Source organism: Dendropsophus ebraccatus, chromosome 15 (genome assembly GCF_027789765.1).
Source record: "Dendropsophus ebraccatus isolate aDenEbr1 chromosome 15, aDenEbr1.pat, whole genome shotgun sequence".
NCBI classification, from domain to species: Eukaryota; Metazoa; Chordata; class Amphibia; order Anura; family Hylidae; genus Dendropsophus; species Dendropsophus ebraccatus.
Genome location: NC_091468.1, coordinates 53238844 through 53261395, shown reverse-complemented (window position 1 = coordinate 53261395; position 22552 = coordinate 53238844). Strand labels below are relative to the sequence as shown.

At 43.6% G+C, this 22552-nt stretch overlaps 1 protein-coding gene across 3 annotated transcripts in view; it reads right to left on the bottom strand.

The window, feature by feature from the left end:
* Positions 1-22552, bottom strand: part of MACROD2 (mono-ADP ribosylhydrolase 2) — a 1633627-nt gene that overhangs the window by 102320 nt on the left and 1508755 nt on the right. For all 3 annotated transcript variants that reach the window (XM_069954330.1, XM_069954328.1, XM_069954329.1), the window contains 2 exons: positions 22311-22392; positions 77-151 (listed from right to left, as the gene is read on the bottom strand). In XM_069954330.1, coding sequence (XP_069810431.1) covers positions 77-151; positions 22311-22392 — 157 coding nt within the window. The remainder of the gene's footprint in view (positions 1-76; positions 152-22310; positions 22393-22552) is intronic.

Genomic DNA, 22552 nt, shown 5'->3' with positions numbered 1-22552 from the left:
TCAGTGAAGGAGGCGGGATAACCCCTTTAAGTGTGACTATAGGTATGAAAAGAGCTTTGACATATACTGTACTTACTGATTTCCTCGCTGATCTTCTTGCTGACTTTGTTCCTCTCCTCTTTCTTATCCTCTTCAGTGTCATCATCGCCATCTTCATTTTCATCATCACATGAAAGTTGAAAACACAGAATTATTGATCATAAAACCCATATGAATAGGCGAGACACTTCCAGAAGTCAAATCTTTTACGATCATTTATACAGGCATCAATTACATTTAACATAGCTTTACTATACTGCACAATGGCAAATTGTCAGCTATACATGGATCCCAGGAGCAGGTGCAGGGGAATACAAAGTGTCACCTGTTTAGGTAAATAAGTATATAAAGGTAACAGTTGTATCTGGGCCCTGGTGTTGGAAATGGCCTACAGATTCCTTAGCTTCAAAAGACCAATATTATAAAGTGCACAGTGCAGGTGTATATGTATATGAGTATGTATATCTATATATGTGTATATGTTTGCTTGTAGATACAGTATATATATATATGCCACTCAGTTCCACAAGTTTGCCCCAGCGCTCTTCTTATGGCTAACTCCAGAACCATGGTCCCATGTGGAGGGTGTAAGGGTTTAAGATCTGAGATCTTTATATGACAGTGTTCTAGTCTGGGGTCTGTATATAGTGGAGGTCTGAATATAGTGGAGGTCTAATGTGGAGGTCTATATAGAGTTGGTTCTAGTCTGTGGTTTGTGTAGATGGGCTGTGATCTGGGGTCAGCATACAGGCCATTTGATTTGGGGTCTGTAAAAAATGGAGCTCTAGTTTGGGGTGTGTATAGAGGTGGGTTCTAGTATGGGGTCTGTATACAGGGAAGTCTGGTATGGAGTTTTTGTATACAGATGGTCTAGTCTTGGTCTGTATACAGAGGTTCTACTTGGGCCTGGTTCTGTATACTAGAAAGGTCAGTCCGGGGGTCTGTATCCCCAGGGTGTGTTTTCTGAAGTTCATATGTTTATTTAAAGGGTCTTGTAAGTGGTCTGTATTTGTTCAGTGTGTCTGGTCTGTAGACTATATTTGTTAGGGGATCTGATGTGTGGTCTGTAATTTGGGGTTTGCCATAGAGGGCCATATCCACTATTTGTGACTACTATGGTTGAGTGAGCACTAAAATGCTTGTTACTTGAGTCAAACATTTTTCAATGCTCACTTCGAGTAACAAAGTCAATTAAATTCAATGAGAGGCTCAAGCATTTAAACAGGTCCCCCGGAAGTTCATTGGAAAATCACAGTAATTTACAATCTGGCCCCCAGGGGTTTAAGTGCATTGGGAGGGCGTTTTATACTTACCTCCCTGATCTCCTAGCTGCGTCTTCTATCTACAGCTCCTTCATCTGCAATCAGCAGCTGAGATGGGACACCACTTTAGCCATTAATTGGTTGTGCAGAGACTCCTGCAATTTCCTCTTAGCAAATCAGTGGCTGTAGCAGTATCCTGCTTCAGCAGCTGATTCGCTCTTTGCAGATGAAGGAGAAGACACCGTACTCCAGGAGCCCAGGACGGTAAGTATAATCCATCAGTTACATTCGCTTTAAGTGTAGCATATCAATAGATTGTAGCAGACATGGAGAAGCTGGTGCCGCAGTTCTTTTTTTTTTTTTTTTAAGCGTGGCCTGGTTCACACGCACGGCGCCGGTCTATTGCCGGGCACCAGCCTGGAGCAATGGAGGCGGGCTGGCCCACCCCCAGTGGGAGGAAGCCCTGCCCCTCTGTGATGCGACTCTGTTCTATTGATATGCTACACTTAAAGTGAATGTACCTGATAGTATATTCGCTTTAAAGCTTGTTAATTGCCTGCTCGGTTGAGCACTATGATAGAGCTTGTTCACTCAACACTAGTGACTACACCTGCTACATATTCCTCTTTTTTGCTCCTCTGTTTGGAATCTCTGGTGTTCCTTTTTAAATGTTATCCTCCATCTTATGCTGCCTTGATAACACTATAGAAGGAAACCATCAACCCAACAGATCCACTTTAATCGGTGACTTATTTAAAGTAGAATGTTAGTTTATTGGCTTTTAAAGATATAGGGGGAGATTTATCAAACATGGTGTAAAGTGAAACTGGCTCTGTTGCCCCTAGCAACCAATCAGATTCCACCATTCATTTTCCAAAGAGTCTGTGAGGAATGAAAGGTGGAATCTGATTGGTTGCTAGGGGCAACTGAGCCAGTTTCACTTTACACCATGTTTGATAAATCTCCCCCATAAAATATATTTTTAAGGTAATTTAGAAAAATAGTTTTGGGTACATCAGCCTCGACTGTGATCCGACAAGTCTAACCATCACGCAACGCTGTAATTCTCTTCCATGACAAGCTGCTCTTGTTTAAAATAATCGACTTGTTATTGATGGTCCTTCCAATGAAGAGAGAAGAGGGGCGCAGATAAAACACTGACACCTGAACCGTGGAAAAAAGCTGGAAAGCATTGGGTGGAATCAACCATATCAGACAGCTGACATTGCTAAATGCTAAAGTGACAGAAGCTTGAATGGAGGACTTCATATAAACTGTCTCTGGCGAGGATGATAACCGGTCATTTGCATAGACCGTCATAAACGTTCCATGACATATTGTAACTGAAGGTTAACGGCTGATAAGGAAGGGGCTTATAATTTGCTTTGGTTTCTAAATAAACTTAAAGCAGGTCATGTGTTATGTGTCAATGTATGAGACATTTCACGCACGTTTAGTAAAGTGATAGGAGCCTGTACTGATATAGTCTGTTATACAGGTTGTGGGGACGTTACTAGGATTGTTAGAGAATAAACGTGGTGATATTGTAATTGCTTGGAAAAATTCTACTTATCTATGTATTTCACCCTGCTAATTTAGTGTCAATGTATTTCAAAGTATTGTACACTGACTGTGATAAAATGGTCTTATGTCAATTCTATACAGGGGCGGATTAACTTCACCATGGGCCCCAGGCTGTTCACCAAGCTTGGGCCCCCCCAACCCACTGTAACTACGGCGACACTAGCTTTAGTCTTTTGCCTTCTTAATGCAGCCTGTAAAGGACCTGTGGTGACATCATTGTCACATAATAAGGTTCCTTAAGTATATTCTCTAATGTTACTGCATTGTTTTTGTGGCTGCAGTTTTGCCCTGATTTGTGCAAAATGACTGTAAAAAGCAGCAATTTTTATGCAAATCATGGCAAAACTGTGGCCTGGAAATAATACACCACTGAAAGTAAAAGTCTGTTTGGGGGGCCATGGGCCCCCCAGGAGCTAAGGGCCCCGGGCTACCCCCCGAAACAGACCTAATATAATCCGCTACGGATTCATTATTATGTTGGGGATTACTCTCTTTGCAAATTATGTCCCACAATTACTGTAGGACTGGCACACCAGCAAAGCACTTTTATTATGGTGTCTAATTCTCTCTCCCCATGCCTGCCATCCGCCGAATGACCGGCACTAGGATCACAACCGGAAGGATGACGACATTATGCCTGTCCCGGCTGATAGACTGGCCGCTCAGCCAATCAGTGACTGCAACGGTGTCCCGGCACTGGTTGAGATCCCTGAGCCTGTTGGGGGTCCCAGAGCAGTGATTCGGAGAGTCAGTGGCACACGTCTAGGGTCGGGGGAGGAGATAAAGAGGAATAGCAGGCACCGGGCCCGCCTCCTGTGCTTCACCCCGACTCATTTGAATATCCGGTTAGCAGGCAAATTAACGTCGACCGGGCAGGGAAAAGAAAAATGCTCCACAGATTGGTATGTATATCACAATATCAGAGGTCTGATGGTACATCCTCTTTATGCCCCCCTCTTTTCAAGGGCCCCATAACAGCCACATGTTCTCTCTCTATCCCTTTATTTGCAGTTCCTTAGGAAGAAGACTCCAATCTGTAACAAATGGAATGGGTGCAACCGGGACTAGGCCCCCTGTCTCCAAGGGCCTTATAGCAGCTGCGTATTCTGCCTCTATGGTATGTAAGCCTATGGTATATCCATGTTCTATTGATTAATAACATGATACCTTCAAAATACTATGTACATGCTTCGACTTCTTCCACCTGTGAAAAAATATTCCATTATCGGTCTTAAAGGGAACCAATCACCGGAGAAACGCATATAGAGCTTTTGAAATGTGCTGTTAGAGCACACAGCACACTTGCCACACGTGTTTCCATAGCCTCCGTGCCTTCCCCGTGTAAGCCGCAAAGTAACTTTATATAACTGGCGCCCTGTATGCTAATTACCTGAGGTAGTCACCTGGGCGGTGTTCGGCTAGCAGGTAGTCATGGTCCCCTGGGCGTTCTACCGCTTTAATCACGCCCCTCTGGGCGTGATTCAAATGGCAGAGTAGCTGTGACATTCTGATGCCGGACGCCGCAGCACATGCGCAGTGCAGCCGTTTCCATTCCGGCGGTACTGCGCCTGTGCAGAATAGCCTCGAATAGCCTGTTAGCAGGAGTTCGAGGCTATTCTGCACAGGCGCAGTCCAACCGGAATGGAAGCGGCTGCACTGCGCCTGTGCGGCGGCGTCCGGCATCAGTACGTAAGCGCGCCGACGTTGGGCACGGCGCGCTCCCGAGTGACGCCAAGGCCACTCTGACATTTGAATCACGCCCAGAGGGGCGTGATTACAGCGGAAGAACGCCCAGGGGACCGTGACTACCTGCTAGCCAAACACCGCCCAGGTGACTACCTCAGGTAATTAGCATACAGGGCGCCAGTTTTATAAAGTTACTTTGCGGCTTACACGGGGAAGGCACGGAGGCTATGGAAACACGTGTGTCAAGTGTGCTGTGTGCTCTAACAGCACATTTCAAAAGCTCTATATGCTTTTTTCCTGTGATTGGTTCCCTTTAAATGGGTATTCCCATCTCAACTGAACTCGTAGCGCTAAACCTATGTTTGTATTTGGAACTGTGCACAGTTCCTGACATGGACAGAGGTGGCAGCAAAACGCACCATCTCAGACTAGAAAGAATACATCAATTCCTGCAGTACATACAGCAGCTAATAAGTAATGGAAGAATAGAGATTTTTTTTATAGCATTAAAATACAAATCTGTATGACTGTCTAACAAAATCTGATTTGAAAACAATTCATTTTCTCTGGAATACAATTTACCCTTGTGTCTAAAAAAAAACAGATATGGCAACGTGGCCGTTTGGTGCTGCCAGGCGTTCCCTAGGATAAGCCCTTGGCTACAGAGCCATACTGCACCCCAGTGTGTCTCCACTACACAGGCAGACAATAGCTTTTCCTCAAGGATTCATATGTTCAAGCGCATACCATATAAATGAAGCACCACACATTGCCTACAGCTTCATAATATGGATTCCATATGTTGCTTTACAAGGTTTGTGCACAATGCTTTGTTATGTATATATTTATTGATGTTCAAAATATCATGTTTTATCTCTTATTGTATTATTTCAAGGGGTAGTTATTTTATATTTTATCTTTTAAATCAACCAGTGCCAGAGATTTGTAATTTACTTCTATAAAAAAAAAATCACGTCTTCCAGTACTTATCAGCTGCTACATGTCCTGCATGAAGTGGTATTCTTTCCAGTCTAGAGAGCAGGAGAGGTTTTCTATGGGGATTTGCTATTGCTCTTGACAGTTCCTGAAATGGACAGAGGTAGCAGCAGAGAGCACTGAGCCATACTGGAGAGAATACACCACTTCCTGCAGGGACATACAGCAGCTGATAAGTACTGAAAGACTTGAGAATTTTTAATAGAAGTAAAATACAAATCTCTGGCACTTTCAGCTGCTGTATGTCCTGCATGCAGGAAGTGGTGTATTCTCTCCAGTTTGACACAGTGCTCTCTGCTGCCACCTCTCCTGCTCTCCAGACGGGAAAGAATACTACTCCCTGCAGGACATTCAACAGCTGATAAGTTCTGGAAGACTTATGAATTTTTTATAGAAGTAAATTACAAATTTCTGGCACTTTCTGACACCAGTTGATTTAAAAGAAAAAAAATATTTTAGTCAACCACCCCTTTTAATAATACTACTACTACTACTACTAATAATAATAATAATAATAATAAATATAAAAAATAGCAATAAGGGATTAAACATATTATTTTGAATATCAATATAAAAGTCCATATGCAAAACATTTTTTAGTCAACTACCCTTTTAATGAAGGGATAGGGAACCTTAAGGCCTCCAGCTGTTGCAAAACTACGACTCCCATCAAGCCTTGACGGGAGTTGTAGTTTTGCAACAGCTGGAAGGTCCAAGGTTCCCCATCCCTGATTTAAATAAACACAAGTTTTGAGGAAAAAAAAAAAGTTAGAAACTTTTCTCTCTTTATCGTCAGAGATTAAATTCCCCATCACTAACCCCCCTTCCCATCCCTACATAGCCGCTACCACAAATAGACAAAAGAAAATCTAACATAATTATTTTGTGATTTCAGGTGAAACTTTCAATTGCCGTTAATGGGAATACTTACTGGAGCGTACGGTATGCGGCCTATAAGCAGAATAATATTGGTTTTGATACCCGATATACTTTCCCATCCAGAAACAGCAGATGAATAAATTAATGCGTCTTTCATTTACTCCATAAGTGCTTATAAAAATACGCCACACAGGAAAAACATGCTGAATTAAATCCAACACTCAAAGCAACGTCCTCACAAACAAATCCCACAAAGGTAATTCAATAGACTGTCGAGTGTTCTGGGTGCATTTAATAACTATCAGGTTCTCCGAGCAAGAATTTCTTTAGGTGACAGAAGACAAATGTAACCTATTTACCCTGCGCTCTGAAGAGAGACGCCTCCATTTAAATCATCTTTTCGCCATATGCATTTTTAAATAAACTGCGGCCTAATCTACCGGAGAGAGGTGTTAAGTCCTAAGAATGCATTATTTTTCAAGCAATAAAGTTCTTTATTATAACTAAACACGTAATAACGGGGTAATTGTTATGGCCGTAGGTGGCCACAGTTGGAGCAGAATTTATTGCCCGTTGTGGCCAGAGATCTGGTGAACCGCAGGGGCGAATTATTTTTTTTTTCCCCTAATTAAATTTCAGGATTTTTGTTTAAGTATAAATTGAAAAGTGCACTGGAACATGAGAATGTGGCTGCAGGTAAGGCTTTGTTCACATTTAATTAAGAATATGCAATCTGCGTGTAGGCTTTAGTATGCAAATTCATGTTGAAGGGGTACTCCATTTTGGAAATTTTAACCCTGTTGAATCCCTACCCATAATCTAAGCTTGTTTGTAATAGGTTTCTATTACATGAATTGGGTTGTGCTGAAAATCCCCACTTCCTGGTCCAACTGGTCTCCAATCCTCCTCCTTCTCCTCCCTTCTGAGACCAAAGTCACATGATCTGTCTCTTCTGGTGCCAGGCAAGCTGTAACACTTCATCTGTAACCTCGCCCACCAATGACATCCCACCAATCAGTGAGCAGATGGCCATGGAGAGGGGAAACCACAAAACAGCCTCCTAAGCAGTATAGGGAAAAGGAAACAGATTTGTTTCATCTATTCCTCTCTTTGTAATCTATCTATGTAGATAGATAGATAGATAGATAGATAGAGAGAGAGAGAGAGAGATAGATAGGGATATGTAGTTTCCCAGCCGGCACCATCTTGGCTATAGATTGGCTTTTAGAAAAACTTGGAACTCAGGAACAGCAGCAGCTAGAAAGACAGGAGATGGCTCAACATACTCTTGGTGAGTAAGGCCAGCTAGGAGTATTTCATTTGTTAGCTCTTGGATGAAACACCCCTTTAAAAGGGGTTATCCAGGGTTAGAAAAGGCAAGGCTACTTTCTTGCAAAACAGCACCACCCCATTCTTTAGGTTGTGTGTAGTATTACAGTTTAGCTCCATTCACTTCAATGAAACTGAGCAGCAAAACCCATGACAGGACAGGACAGGACAGGAGGTGCTGATTCTAGAGAAAAGCAGATATGTTCTTCAACGTCTGGACAACCCCTTAAAAAACTGTGTGAATAAGTTATAGCTGTAAACCACAACTGTCAGGCTTGCAGCCCCCTAGCTGTTGCATGTTGCAAAACTGCAATTCCCAGCAGGGACATAACTAGAAATGGCTGGGCCCCATCGCAAACTTTTGATTGGGCCCTTTCCCCTTCCTGACTGACCTCTAAGCCGAAAAGTGTAGATTTAACTGCATAAGTGCTCATCAGGAGTGCTTTAAGTTAAAGGGACATTAACAGATCCCCGGAGGCCCTCTCAGCCACCTGGTGCTGCAAATGATGACAGCTAAGGGTGGCCAATGTACAGCAGAAGCGGACCACAGGTTCTCTCTGATTCAACCAGCCCCATAGCAGCCGCTATGGCTGCTACAGTGGTAGTTGCGCCCCTAATTCCCAGCATGCCTGGACAGCCAAAGCCTTGGCTGTCCAAACATGATGAGAATTTTAGTTGTGCAACAACTGGAAGGCCAAAGGTTTCCCATCACTGTAAACTATGAGTGTGTTGAACTCTATTATGTATGGGGACCCTCCAGAGATGTCTTACTTTCTTATCCGTTCCACAACATTGTGAACACATAAATGTTGAGCTGCCTAGAGTTCAAGTGTATGGGATCAGGATATAGGATATATAGGAGGATCAGGATATAACGGTTGGCAGGATTTCTGTACAGATGGAAAATCCTTGTTTACCACCCCTGCCTATCGCACTGTGTAAAAGGAGATGTGGGGCTGATAAATGAAAAATTGTGCAACTCTACCTGTCCAATTACTGAACCATGTAATAGGCTAGTTATATCAGCACTGATTTACTGGAATCTATCAGAGCTTACACTGGACAGCAGTCCACCATCTAACACAACCCTATCGTTAGGACCTAACTTTCTCCATTCATACTGACAGAGGCCAAGGTGTAGATAGGGGTGCTTATTTTGGTTGGGACATTGTGGTTCTTAATATTTATTTTCTTCTGATAAAGTAGTGACCCCCATACAGGTAGACTCTCTTTACTGCCATCATTGGTTCCATTTTTATTAATTAATGAAATTAATTCTGTTCCATCAGTCATTCTCTATGGGCTTTGGACTCATCTCTGGTGGAGCACGCACACGACTTCCGACGGGGATTTCTCGGCGGCAGGACGGGGTCTGGGACCGGGACTTCGAGGAAGTGTTAAGTATAAGGGGCTCCACCAGGGGGTCGGGCGGGCTTCCCCCCTGCAGCCGGGATGACAGGTGCAGGGCAGATGAGCTGCAGTAACCAGTTCTAGCCACTACACAGTGAACAAAGCCAAATTCTCCTGGCACACCTCACTGTATAGTCAGTACATTTTGCCCATAATACCCTTTAAAGCGATACTGTATTCACCAAACCACTCCCTAAAACCACTGGTACTGTCCGTTTGATGAGAGTAAGTCCTGTTTGTGTCTTTTAAAATGCGTCCGCCAGAAGCCTTGGTTAGAGTAAAAAATAATTTTTTAACATGCAGCAGTCGAGTCATTGTAGCATGGCCTAGAGTGTTTGTGCCCAAGGCCTGCAACGCCTCTACTTTCTTCCTCACCTCCCTCCTCATCATTAAGAACGTCCCTGGCAGGAATTCTCCTATCCATCACTAGTCTAAACAGTGGACATGCCCCTTAATGATCTGAAGCTGCACATGTGCCCTATTTAGACAGGCAAGGGTTAGGATGATAATGATGAGGAGGCTGGGGAGGCAGAAAGGAGAGGCATCGCAGGCCTAGGGCACAAACACTCTAGGCCACGCCACACTCGGCTGCTGCAGATTGAAAAATACCTGGTGCATTTTAAATGACCTGGCCCAGGAATGACTTACTCTTATCACATAGACAGTACCAGTGGTGACGTGGGGTGGGGGTAAATACAGTATCACTTTAAGTTGTTTTTGTTTTTTAGTGATTTTATATTAGTGACTGAAGTCTACACATATAATATTGAAAAATGTCTTTTAAGAGATCCGTTAATGGACATTTTCTTTTGTGTATAAAGAATAATGGCTCAAAGAATAAACTAAGGACAACAAAAGCCAAAATCTGGAGCGCACATTCTCTTTCATTATGAATTGTTTGCTACAGTTACATGAAGCCCTGCAGATCAAAATGACGACGTGCAGATAAAAGATACTCTTACAATGTATAGTATAAGAGAGAACTGCATAATGTGCACCTTTGACCATACTGTATATTGTACTGCATCATTTATTGTTATAAAGGTCAACAGACTTTTATAAACATATAATAAAGGATTTTGTAAATTGAATTACAAGGAGAAAATCTACCAGTGTGCCAGGCAATGGAAGCTCCATAGATAGGGGCTGTTGTTTGTGTTCAGAACTTCCCAACAATTAATACAATTAACAGCATTTACCCCCAGCACAGGGGTCATCTAATTTGCCTGACCTATTCCTGGGTTCACATCTTTTGGTAAAACATGTGGGGAATTTATATTTCAGTCTGAAAAGAAGATTAGCCAGAGTAAAATTAAGCAGACTTTTATAAAAATTATGTAAAGTTATATAAAACTTATATAAGTTTTTGCATTTTTTGTTTCCCTTTCCTTCATAATTTTTTTTCTATTTCTATTTACAGATCTACACGCTTCTTGCTTTTTTTTGCTGGATCAATTGTACTTTGAAATGGAACTAGAGATGAGTAAAGATGTAGCATGCCTGGGTTCATCTGAACCCGAAGTTGGACCAGAGGATCCTCCGGTGGGCCCCCAGCTTTAGAGCCTGCACTAACACTGACTGACATGTTGTTTCTCACTGGTTCTCCATTGGTGGGCCCCCAGAATCATTTCCTCTGGTGGGCCCCAGATACCCCAGTCCAACACTGTCCCTGGTGCTTTAGGGGGCTAGTTCTGCAAAAGTTTTGCCTCCACCAGCTTGCAACCATCCACCGCTTTGACTGCAGTCCAACCTGCCCCTGTGTCTTACGAACGATGTCAGGCCCGGCGCCCTCAGTCCAACCTGCCCTTGTGTCTTACCAACGGTGTCAGGCCCGGCGCTCTTAGGCTGTCCTCCATTTTGTGAGCCTTGGTGAACGGTGGGCAGAAGCTCCGCCAGACCATCAGGGAGGAGATATATGAATGGCTGACCCAAGGTCAACTAACGGTGGGAAGTGTTGTAGCCCACAAAGGGAGGAACCTTTTCTCTGCAGTGCAGCAGGGAGGGCTGAGTCATACACCTTGTATGGCACATGTGATAAATCTCATAGTGCACAGGTTTCTGCGAACATGCCCTGTCAATTGTTGATCCCTTTTGAGGACGCGACTGTTTGTGAGCGGGCATGGCTATGGGATCAACAACATCATCCCACTCATCCGTGTCTGGAAAGTGTGCTGAACAACATCATCAGAGAGGATTCCCAGGCCACCACTCCAAGGCTGAACATCCTCCTCCGTCAATTGTCTGTTCTCAACCATACTGGCCTGGGTACAATCAGGTACTGCCTCCTCCTCCTCCTCCTCAAATAGTGTTTTCTCAACCATACTGGGCTGGGTGTAATCAAGTGGTGCCGCCTCCTCCAATAGTCTCTTTTCAACCATACTGGGCTGAATGCTAGAGATGAGCAAACTTGCCAGATTTCTGGTTCGTATGAACCAGAAATCTTGGCGTCTGATTCCCGCTGTCTGCTCGCTCCGTGCAGCGGGTGGATACAGCGTAAGGAACGCCTAGAAAACTGGGATACAGCTAATGCCAATGTCTGTATCCCAGTTTTGCAGGCATTCCTTACGCTGTATCCACCCGCTGCACGGAGCAAGCAGACAGCGGGAATCAGACGCCGAGATTTCTGGTTCATGCGAATCAGAAGTTCGGCAAGTTCGCTCATCTCTACTGTGTACAATCAAGTGCTGCTGCCTCCTCCTCTGTCAATTGTCTGTTTTCAACCATACTCAATACAGTACTATTACTGCTGCTGGTTCCACTGTCAAATGTCTGTTTTCCACCCTGCTGGGTCTAAGGAACTTTGTGTCCTATGTCCCGTGTAATCACTTCCACCTTGGCTAATTTTTTTTTACTATTTTTGCACTTTGATTTTTTTCACTTTATTCTTTGTATTAGCAACTGCAACTAAACAAAACTATACCCTATCACTCTCCCACTATTGTAGCTGCAACTATTCAGCCGTTAGAGCAAGGTTCGTTTTAGGTTTGGTTCGTACGAATCCAAACTTCATGAAAGTTTGCTGGATCTAACCAAACCGAACTTTTCAAAAGTTCACTCATCCCTAGCAAATATGTTTTTTTTCACCCACTTCATAAGGGGCCTTCCACAATTTATTTATTTATTTATTTATTTTTTAGCTGAGGGCCAGAATACCATTTTAACTGCCCCTGCCAAAGAACCTTTTAGAGCTCATGTTCCATGTAACAGAAAATTTAGAACAAACTACTGCTCCCAGCCATGTCACAGGAGTAGTGATGAGCGAACATCCCGATGTTTGGTTCGGATCCCGTGTTCGACGAACATTCAAAAACAAATACCGAACGTACAGTAGAAGCGTACATTTCGGTCTATGCACTCGTGTACAAATCATCAGGTGCAAAGTGTAAATTATGCAGTTACATACGTTCGCAAGTTCGAATATGTTCGACAATGATCGTTATAACCATTCCGATCATCGAACAAATTGTTTGTGATCGGAGAACACGAACAATTAGCGTCATATTCGTAGGAACATGTGAACATTTCACCCATCACTACACAGGAGTTTCCCCTATTGCTAAGTCAGACTACATTCGCTATGGGTTGTCACACATGCCACATGGCTACCCTTCTGATTGATCTGTCTGGCTTATTTTTCCTGATTCATCACCTGAACAAGGTGGAGATATGATAGAGTTGACCTTACAAGTATCTAGACAACAATTTCATAGAACAATTTGGACCAAATCTGAAATACACTTCTCTTTTCCCACTTCTGTGAACCTCTGCGGATAACAATACATTTTCTCAAGTGGAAACAGACGGATGCACTGCAGTTATCGTAGGACGAAACTGAACCCAACAATTCTAAATTCCTATTACTAGATCTGGATAATATAACAATCCCCTGTACCTCAGATGGGTATCTAGGGCATCTGGAAACACTTTCTGTTATGTTCTGGAGCTTTCGACTTGGACACAAATCCCACTAAATGCAATCTGAAGTCATGTAAAGCATTTTGAGCATATGAGTAATCATAATCAGCCATAAATAACACCTGATCGTATCCATTATCTCTCTCAGGTGGTATCATCATCTTTATGGAAAATCGTGGCTCTGTTTACATGGCTTAGAGGCACATGAAGGGGAGAACGCTCTGTGAACACTGAAGCTTTGTTGTGCCGAATGACATCAAATAGTCTTTGAAGGGCTTGAAGGCAAATTAAATGAGATACCCATTCTACATTATCTAGATAACAAAGTGCCATCCTGTAATGTTTAAACACAGGGAGAGAAAGAGAAGAACGGGCCATCATTTATTTTCTCGGAGAAGGCTGGAAAACAACTTGGTAGGATATCAAAGGATCCACATTGTGTCACGAATACTTAGCTCTCGTCTAGGCCGGGCTGGGACAATCACACTCACATAGCTATTTAATTTGTAGTTTGTTCTCTGCTGACAAAACACATTTTTTCTATTACGACCAGCAGCAACGCTCCGTGCACAGTGATGGGCTGGCAGCCTGGTTTCAGGATAATAAATACATCTCTGTGGTGAGTGGAGAGCACATCCAGAAGAGAGGATTGTATAGCCGTTCTTGTTCCTCAAAGTAATGTAAATCGATAGATTGATGTGACGTATGTAGTTACAGATAGCTAGATTGATAGGGATATATATATATATATATATATATATATATATATACACACACACACACACACACACACACACATATATGTATGTTATTGTTTATTACGATATCTCTTCTGTTCTTGCACTATGGGGCTGTCTAGTACAAAGGTTATAAAACCATAGGCAGCCATTACAGCTCCATACGGGATTATCACCTCCTAAAAACAGATCTATTCCTACGGTGGAATACAATTACAATCACTTTATATAGTCTGCTCATAAATTCATTGAAACAGGGCCCGTGCTGGACTTAACAGGGGCATTGGGACAGTGACAATTTGGTGGGTTACGATTTATAAGTGTGATTATCTCACCACATGATTTTTTTTTAACCCCTTAAGGACAGAGCCTGAAATGGTCTTAAGGACAGAGACAAGTTTTATGAATATGACCAGTGTCACTTTTTTCATTAATAACTTCGGGATGCTTTTACCTATCCGGCTGATTCTGAGATTGTTTTCTCGTGACATATTGTACTTCACATTTCTAGTAAATTGGAGTCGATACTAATAACGAATCTTTATGAAAAACACCAAAATAACGTGAAAAATTGTGAAAAAATGCATTTTTCCAATTTTGAAACCTTTCTACTTATACAGAAAATGGTTATGCCACATAAATTATATATTAAATAGCATTAGCAACATGTCTACTTTATGTTGGCGGCTTTTATTAAACTATATTTCATTTTTTTAAGACAATAGGAAGCTTAAAACATTAGCAGCAATTTTCCAAATTTTCAATAAAATTTCAAAATCAGATATTTTTAGGGACCTGTTCAGGTTTAAAGTGTATTTGAGGGGATTGTATGTTAGAAAGCCCCAAAAAGCACCCCATTTCAGTAACTGCACCCCCAAACTCTGCAAAAGCACATCCAGAAAGTTTTTTTAACCCTTTAGGGGAGTCACAGAAATAAAAGCTAAGTGTGTAAGAAATGTGAAAATTTTTATTTTCTGTGCAGAGATTTTATTGTAATCCAATATCTTTCATAATGATAAACCTAATAGCAGAGAAATGCACCCCAATATTGATTGCCCCGTTTCTGCAGTTAATAGAAATACCCCATATGTGGCCCTATTGCGCTATTTGACGCAACCACAAGCCTCAGATATAAGGGAGCGCCTAGTGAATTTCAATGGCTCAGTTAAATTTGGTCATTTTTGACTGTATCACTTCAGGTTGGCAGAGGCTCTGGGGTGCCAAAACCTAAAAAACACCCCTAAAGGGACACCATTTAGAAAACTGCACCCCTCAAGGAATGTAACAAGGGGTGCGGTGAGCATCTGGACCCCACAGGTGCTTCACAGATTTTCAGAACAATGTGGTGTAAAAAAGGAAAAATTCTATTTTTTACACTAAAATGTTGTTCTAGCATTCATTTTTCATTTTTACAAGGTGATAAAAGAAAAAAAAAACACAAAAAGTGTAGCGCAGTTTCTCCCGAGTACAGAAATACCCCACATGTGGACATAAAGCGCCAAGTGGGCGCAGGACGAGCCTCCAAAGGGAAGGAGCGCCATTATGGAAACTACACCCCTCAGGGAATGTAACAAGGGGTGTAGTGAGCATATGGACCCCACTGGTGACGGGCACAAATGTGGAACAATGTGGCGTGAAAATGAAATATTACATTTTTTACACTATAATGTTGGTTTAGCCTTAAATTTTTCATTTTCACAAGAGGTTAAAAGAGAAAAAAAACACACAAAATGTGTAGAGCAATTCCTCCTGAGTCCGTAAATACCCCACATGTGGACATAAAGCGCCATGTGGGTGCAGGGCAAGCCTCCAAAGGGAAGGAGCGCCATTTGGATTTTGGAGGCTGGATGTGGCCAGAATGGATGATGAATGCCATGTCGCATTTACAGAGCCCTCGTGCTGCCAAAACACTGGAAACCCCCCACAAGTGACCCCATTCTGGAAACTAAACCCCTCAAGCAATCTATCAAGGGGTGCAGTGAGCATATGGACCCCACTGGTGACGGGCACAAATGTGGAACAATGTGACGTGAAAGGGAAAATTTTCATTTTTTCACTTTCACGGCACAAATGTGGCCGTCATCAAGGGGTCCATATCCTCACTGCACCCCTTGTTAGATTCATTGAGGGGTGTAGTTTCCAGAATGGGGTCACTTGTGGGGGGTTTCCAGTGTTTTGGCAGCACGAGGGCTCTGTAAATGCGACATGGCGTTCATCATCCATTCTGGCCACATCCAGCCTCCAAAATCCAAATGGCGCTCCTTCCCTTTGGAGGCTTGCCCTGCACCCACATGGCGCTTTATGTCCACATGTGGGGTATTTACGGACTCAGGAGGAATTGCTCTACACATTTTTTTTTCTCTTTTAACCTCTTGTGAAAATGAAAAATTTTCGGGCATCGAGGGACCAGAAGAGGGGATGCTGGTATAAAAGTTATCCCCGTACAGGTGGTAACCTTTATCCAGCAGTGGGAAGATCAGTTCCCAAACAATCTTCCCACTAACTCGGAGGATGGGGGTGGCATCTGTGGGCTGGATTCGGGTGTCCCTTCCTTCATACACTCTAAGGGTACGTGTACACTGCGGAATGGCGAACGTGTTCATTCTTTGGACGGACAACTGAATCCGCACGTGCATAGAATGGAGTCTATGACATGGGTGGAGACGCACGCCTGCATCAGTCCGCCGGTGGGTGCCAGCTGTGGAATGCACAAAGGGTTATCCTTCACCATTCCGCAGTGTGCACGTACCCTAAGGCTGGGTTCACACTACTTATATTTCAGTCAGTATTGTGGTCCTCATATTGCAACCAAAACCAGGAGTGGATTAAAAACACAGAAAGGATCTGTTCACACAATGTTGAAATTAAGTGGATGGCCGCCATATAACAGTAAATAACGTCCATTATTTCAATATATCAGCCGTTGTTTTAAAATAACAGCAAATATTTGCCATTATATGGCGGCCATCCACTCAATTTCAACATTGTGTGAACAGATCCTTTCTGTGTTTTCAATCCACTCCTGGTTTTGGTTGCAATATGAGGACCACAATACTGACTGAAATATACGTAGTGTGAACCCAGCCTAAATCTGTGTGAGAGTACCTCAGGGTACACTTAGAGTTTGTAGAATTTCACTCCATACCGTCATCTCTTATTGGGACGGTACTGGCGGAAAAGACGTGTCGTATGCGTCCGATGCCGAAAACACCCTGGGGGCCATCTTTATACAGGGACTGGTATATGGGGTATGTAAATGTGTAGTGGTGTAGTGTAAAACTTTATTTCATGTAGTGTAGTGTAGTGTTTTTTACATGTTTTTTTGACAGTAAGAAAAAATATACCTACGCCAAGAAAGGAGTTGCTGATAAATGCTGCTAGGGGGCAGTAGAGCGACGCTGCCGGAGATTGCCGAGGCCCGCTGAATCCGAGAAACCGAGTGTTTCCGAAGATTTCCGACGCTGGACGACCGAACCCGGAAGTAACCCGAAGAAGACGCGAGGACGTGGCAGACCGCAGATCGTCGCTCCGGACGCCCAGATCAGGTGAGTATGGTACACCTGCACCACACACACCTGTTCTGGACCCCTCAGCTACCTAGCTGAGGGGTGCAGAAGCCGGCAAAACTATTTTTTTTACAGTATGATCGCCGTGATGGGCCGGCCGGTACTGGCCGGCCTATCACGGCGATCGTGGGGGTGGCACCGGCGCCATATTTTGTGGGGACACTAATGGCGATTGGTGCTATCTCGGACAGCATCAATCGCCATTGCTCTCCGGGTCACCGATGACCCGGAAAGCTGTTTTCAGCTGCTATATGCTGATCTGTATTGATCAGCATATAGCAGCGATCGTCGGCACGGGAGGGGTTAATCACCCCCCGTGCCGACGAGCAGAGACGGCCTGCTATACATTATAGCAGGCCATCTTCCCCGACCGCTGTGTGTGAACACACAGCGATCAGGGAAACATCGGGCGTAAGTATACGCCCGTTTACGTTAAAGCCCACCCTGCGGGGGCGTATACTTACGCCCGATGTCGCTAAAGGGTTAATGGTCGTCTATGTGCTCATGCAGTTTGTTAGGCGATATGTTGGATTATTTATGATATGGTTAAAGCACTTGGATGCAGCCCTAGGGAGTCCTGGAAAACATGGTTGAAGGGGTTATCCAGTGCTACAAAAACATGGGCACTTTCTTTCACAGACAACACGACTCTTGTCTCCAGTTCAGGTGAGAGAGCTCCGGCGGCCCGTTTTACCGATCGGGACCCCCGCAGTCACACTGCGGGGGTCCCGATCGGTAGGTGACAGGGGACTCCCCCTGTCACTTACACTTAAACGATCGCGGCGTTTAAGGAGTTAATGACACGCGGCAGCGCGATCGCTGCAGCGTGTCATTGCCGGTGAGGTCCCGGCTGCTGATTGCAGCTGGCCCCCACCTGCTATGAAGCGCGCTCCGCTCCGGAGCGCGCTTCATAGCGGGAGAAACACCCAGGGCGTACAGTTACGCCCTAGGTCGTCTGGGGACAGACTTCCATGGCGTAACTATACGCCCTGGGTCGTCTAAGGGTTAAAGGACAACTCTGGTGTTACTGAAAGGAAAAAAAAAAAAATAAACAGACACATTTTATACTCCCCATCCCTTCGGTAATGATCACCGCTTGAATCTCCAGCCGGTCGCGTCCCCGTCAGCTCCGGTCACCATCTTTGGGTCTCCCTCACTTCCAGCTTAGCAAGCTGGAAAACATGTGATGCTCTCCAGCCAATTAAAAAGCTGCTGGTGCGTAAGTGCACCAGTAGCCTTTTCTCTCTCATTCACTTAATGAAAGACACCGAAGAGGAAGATGATGAGCCCCCCCACACACACACACACACACACACACAACAAACATCGACACAAGATGGCACCAGGAGAAGAGGATATGTTAGACAGTTATTAGGTATGTATGCGTTTTTCCACTTTCTGGTGGAGGGGGGTCGGGGGTGGGAGACAGGAGGAACGGGCCAGATAGCTTATTAACATACATTACAAAGTTATAAAACTTTGTAATGTGTGTTAGTTAAGCAAAAAACACAAAGCGCCAGAGTTGTCCTTTAACTCTATGGCTGTATCTATGCTTTCTAGGAAGCCTTAAAGTTACATCCGACTTCTTTAAGCACTGGTTATCAAATACAGAGCATTAGGATTGGGACTAACCAGAGCACACTCAAGGTTTACTCAATGTTACTGAACAAGGGGACATTACTGAGAATGGGAATCCTGTGCCGTCCTGATTAAATGGGCAGACAATGATGCACTACCACTGCCTTAAACTCTATGGGCCTGCCTGCCTGCCAAACGGTGTACTCCTATATCTTTGTTGGGTCAATGGAATGGAAAAGAGCTACAGCTTGCAATTTTGACTGCCACTCTATTCACTCATTTGCCATGGCACTGCTATTTTTGTAATAAATGGGGGTCTTGGAGGTTAGGCCTCTACTGATATTGTAATGGATCAGGGACTAATGTTTTTTTTCATAGAACATCTTTAAAAACCATGGGACCTGAGGAGCTTGTGATCGATTGCCCTTTCCCAACTTTTTTTTTTTTTTTTTTATAAACCCTGGGTTAATTCCCTACATGTTAGTTTGCCCATACCGTAGGACATATGTATGTTCCCACCAACCATTAATCTTGGACTGTGCCCCTCTGTCCTGGGCCACTGAGCAGTCACATGGGTAGCCTCTATGGTACATTGCATTAAAGTGGTGCTCAGGCTTCGAAAACCAGCCCCTTTTTCCAGAAACAGCACCTCTCCTGTCCCCAGTTTGTGTGTGACTTTTGCAGCTCTGTTCCATTAAAGTCAATGGAGCTGAATTGAAGATGTGTTATTTTTGCAAGAAAGTACTGTAGCTGTGTTTTTTTTAATCCTAGATAGCCTCTTTAAATTATATTTAATATGACAGTGGTTGAGGATTCTCATCATCTTTACTGTCCCACACATATTTACTGTCCACAAAGAAGAAAAAAAATCTTGTTAGCCCACTAACTACCCATATATACTAAGAAAGATGTCATCTTCTGTATGTGCCTCTATATTAATACTTGAACCGTACTCTCACGGATTCAATCTATCTATAAATGCACCCACTTTAATGACAGTCTCTTGACTATAGAGGACCCTATTTGCATCATAATGAATGTAATGCGACTGGAGGTGTTATAATCTGGTTAATGTACAGCAGCTGCTTGAAACAGATGAAAAATAATAGTTATATAATGCAAACGGTTCTTCTGAGATGTGGCTATTACGCTTACTTATAAACACAGGCTTTTATTTCTAACGTTTCTTGAACAATTACTTCAGAATCATCTGAATGCAGAAATGTCTAATTTTACCAAAACAGCTTAAAGGGGTTATCCACCTAAGAGCGAAAATATTTAATGCTAGCTGGTCCTACTCACCAAGTCCCCCCCCCCCCCCCCCCGAGTATTTTGAGTAGAGATGAGCGAACCTCGAGCCATCAGAACCCGAATGTTCGGCATTTGAGTAGCGGTGGCTGCTGAACTTGGATAAAGCCCTAAGGCTATGTGGAAAACATGGATATAGTCATTGGCTGTATCCATGTTTTCCAGACAACCTTAGAGCTTTATCCAAGTTCAGCAGCCCCTGCTAATCAAATGCCGAACGTTCGGGTTCGGATCGAATCGAACCTGAACCCGGTTCGCTCATCTCTAATTTTGAGCCATCTCCTGTCTTTCTAGGTGCTACCATTCCTGAGTTACAACTTTTTCTAAAAGCCGGTCTATATCTAAAATGGTGCCGGCCAGGAAACCACATTTCCCATCATGCATCTTCCTGATTGGTCCATTTGCGTGCTCGCCCCCTTAGCTTTTTTTTCTGCCCATTGCTATCATTACTAATGCACAGTAAACACAGGACTGTTTTTTCCCCCACTTATTTTGCATCACATCACCCCAGTATGTATTCCATACTAACGGATGATGTAGCAGAGTTGACGTGTGCATGGTGTAGCTATGTACTGTATAACGGGCATCTGTTTGCTGGGGTGGTATAGTGTAGGTTTAGATCTCTCCTTGATGACTGTGAATGAAAACATTCTAGTTCCATCCAGACTCTAAGAATATCTATGGCACTTACAATATACAGAGCTGAAACACAAAGACAGGTACATATGCCTGCATTCACTGACAGCAAGCAGAGATAGAACTATAACTTTTCATATTACAGAAAACTAGGCTCAGGGACACATGTAAGTCTATGGAAGCAGCACAGGTGCATGGAGATGATGCAGATAATGTCTCCTGGTTACCAAGTCAATAGACAGCCAACCCAGCCCCCAGAGAGGAGATCACATGTCCTGTGACTACAAAGAGTGGGGGGAACAAGGAGCTGAGCGTGGCAAGAGTGGACCCAGAGTAGAGGATTTTTCACATCTGGAGTGGATAAGAATGGGAAAAGAACAGGGAAAGGGTAGGTTATACATGTATATTAGACATATTGTGGTATTGGGAAGGGGATTGTTTAGAATATTGTTTTTGTTAACTGGATAACCCTTTAAGGCCATGTTCCCACACAGTATACACAGTATTGCCACCAAAACCAGCAGTGGATTGGAAACACAGAAAGGCTATGTTCACATACTTCTGAAAATGACCATGTGGACTGCTTGAACAAGAGACGTGCCCAAGGGACGGACTCTATATTGTAAGTATAGTTGATAACTCAGCACTCTCTTGATTGGAAGATAGAGCCGAGAGGAGGTTCTCAGCATTCAGTGGGAAGGGCCGCCTCCTGGAAACTTACATTTTGATGCTATGGGGAATTGCAAGATGTTTTTCTTGTTCTTGCAGCCTGTTTTACGATGCTGTAGGTACAATATGCTCCCAATTCTTAAAGACAACTCTGGTGGGAATATACTCAGCTTCCCTCCTGGGTCGGCCTCCAATCAAATTTCCTGCCAATTGCGGGTCCCTGATGCTCCCGCCGGTGGCATCTTCTCCCCGGCACTTCCTCCTTCTTTGGCTAGCAGTGTCAGATGACTGACAGCTTGCTCAGCCAATCGGAGCTGAGCAAGCTATAAGTCATCTCCTGACATCACCCAGGGGGCTGCAGAGCGTCAGATGACTGACAGCTTGCTCCGCCAATCCTAGCTGAGCAAGCTGTCAGTTGTTTGCCGACGTCTCCCAGTCGGGCCAGCTTGCTGTGAAGACGTCATTAACACAAGATGGCACCGACTGTGGTCAACAGGGATCAGGTATACATGCGTTTTAATACTTCCGGGGGGAGAGAGTGATGATAGGGAAGGGGCACAATTTACAAAATCATATAATTTTTTTATGTGTTTTAATTGCCGGGGGGGTTGGGGGGGATCGTCACTAAAGTTGCCCTTTAATGTAAGGCTGTCAGCAATTTGGGAGCTCATAACTGCTGACATGGGTTCATTTAAAGTAATATGAAAATACTATACCTTTTAGGAAAAACTCAGTCAACTTCTTTTTGTATATTTTGTAGTCAACTTCCAAAAACACACAGAAGATAATGCGATCTATCTGCAAAAAAAAACAAAAAAACAAGAGTACAAAATATTAGGATTTGATGCTAATACTTTAGTAATTATTTCCAATAGACATAATCACCCAAAGCCGCTATTCTCGATTATTTCACTTCTCTTACAAATAAGCAGTTGCCTAATCAGGAGAGAATTAAATG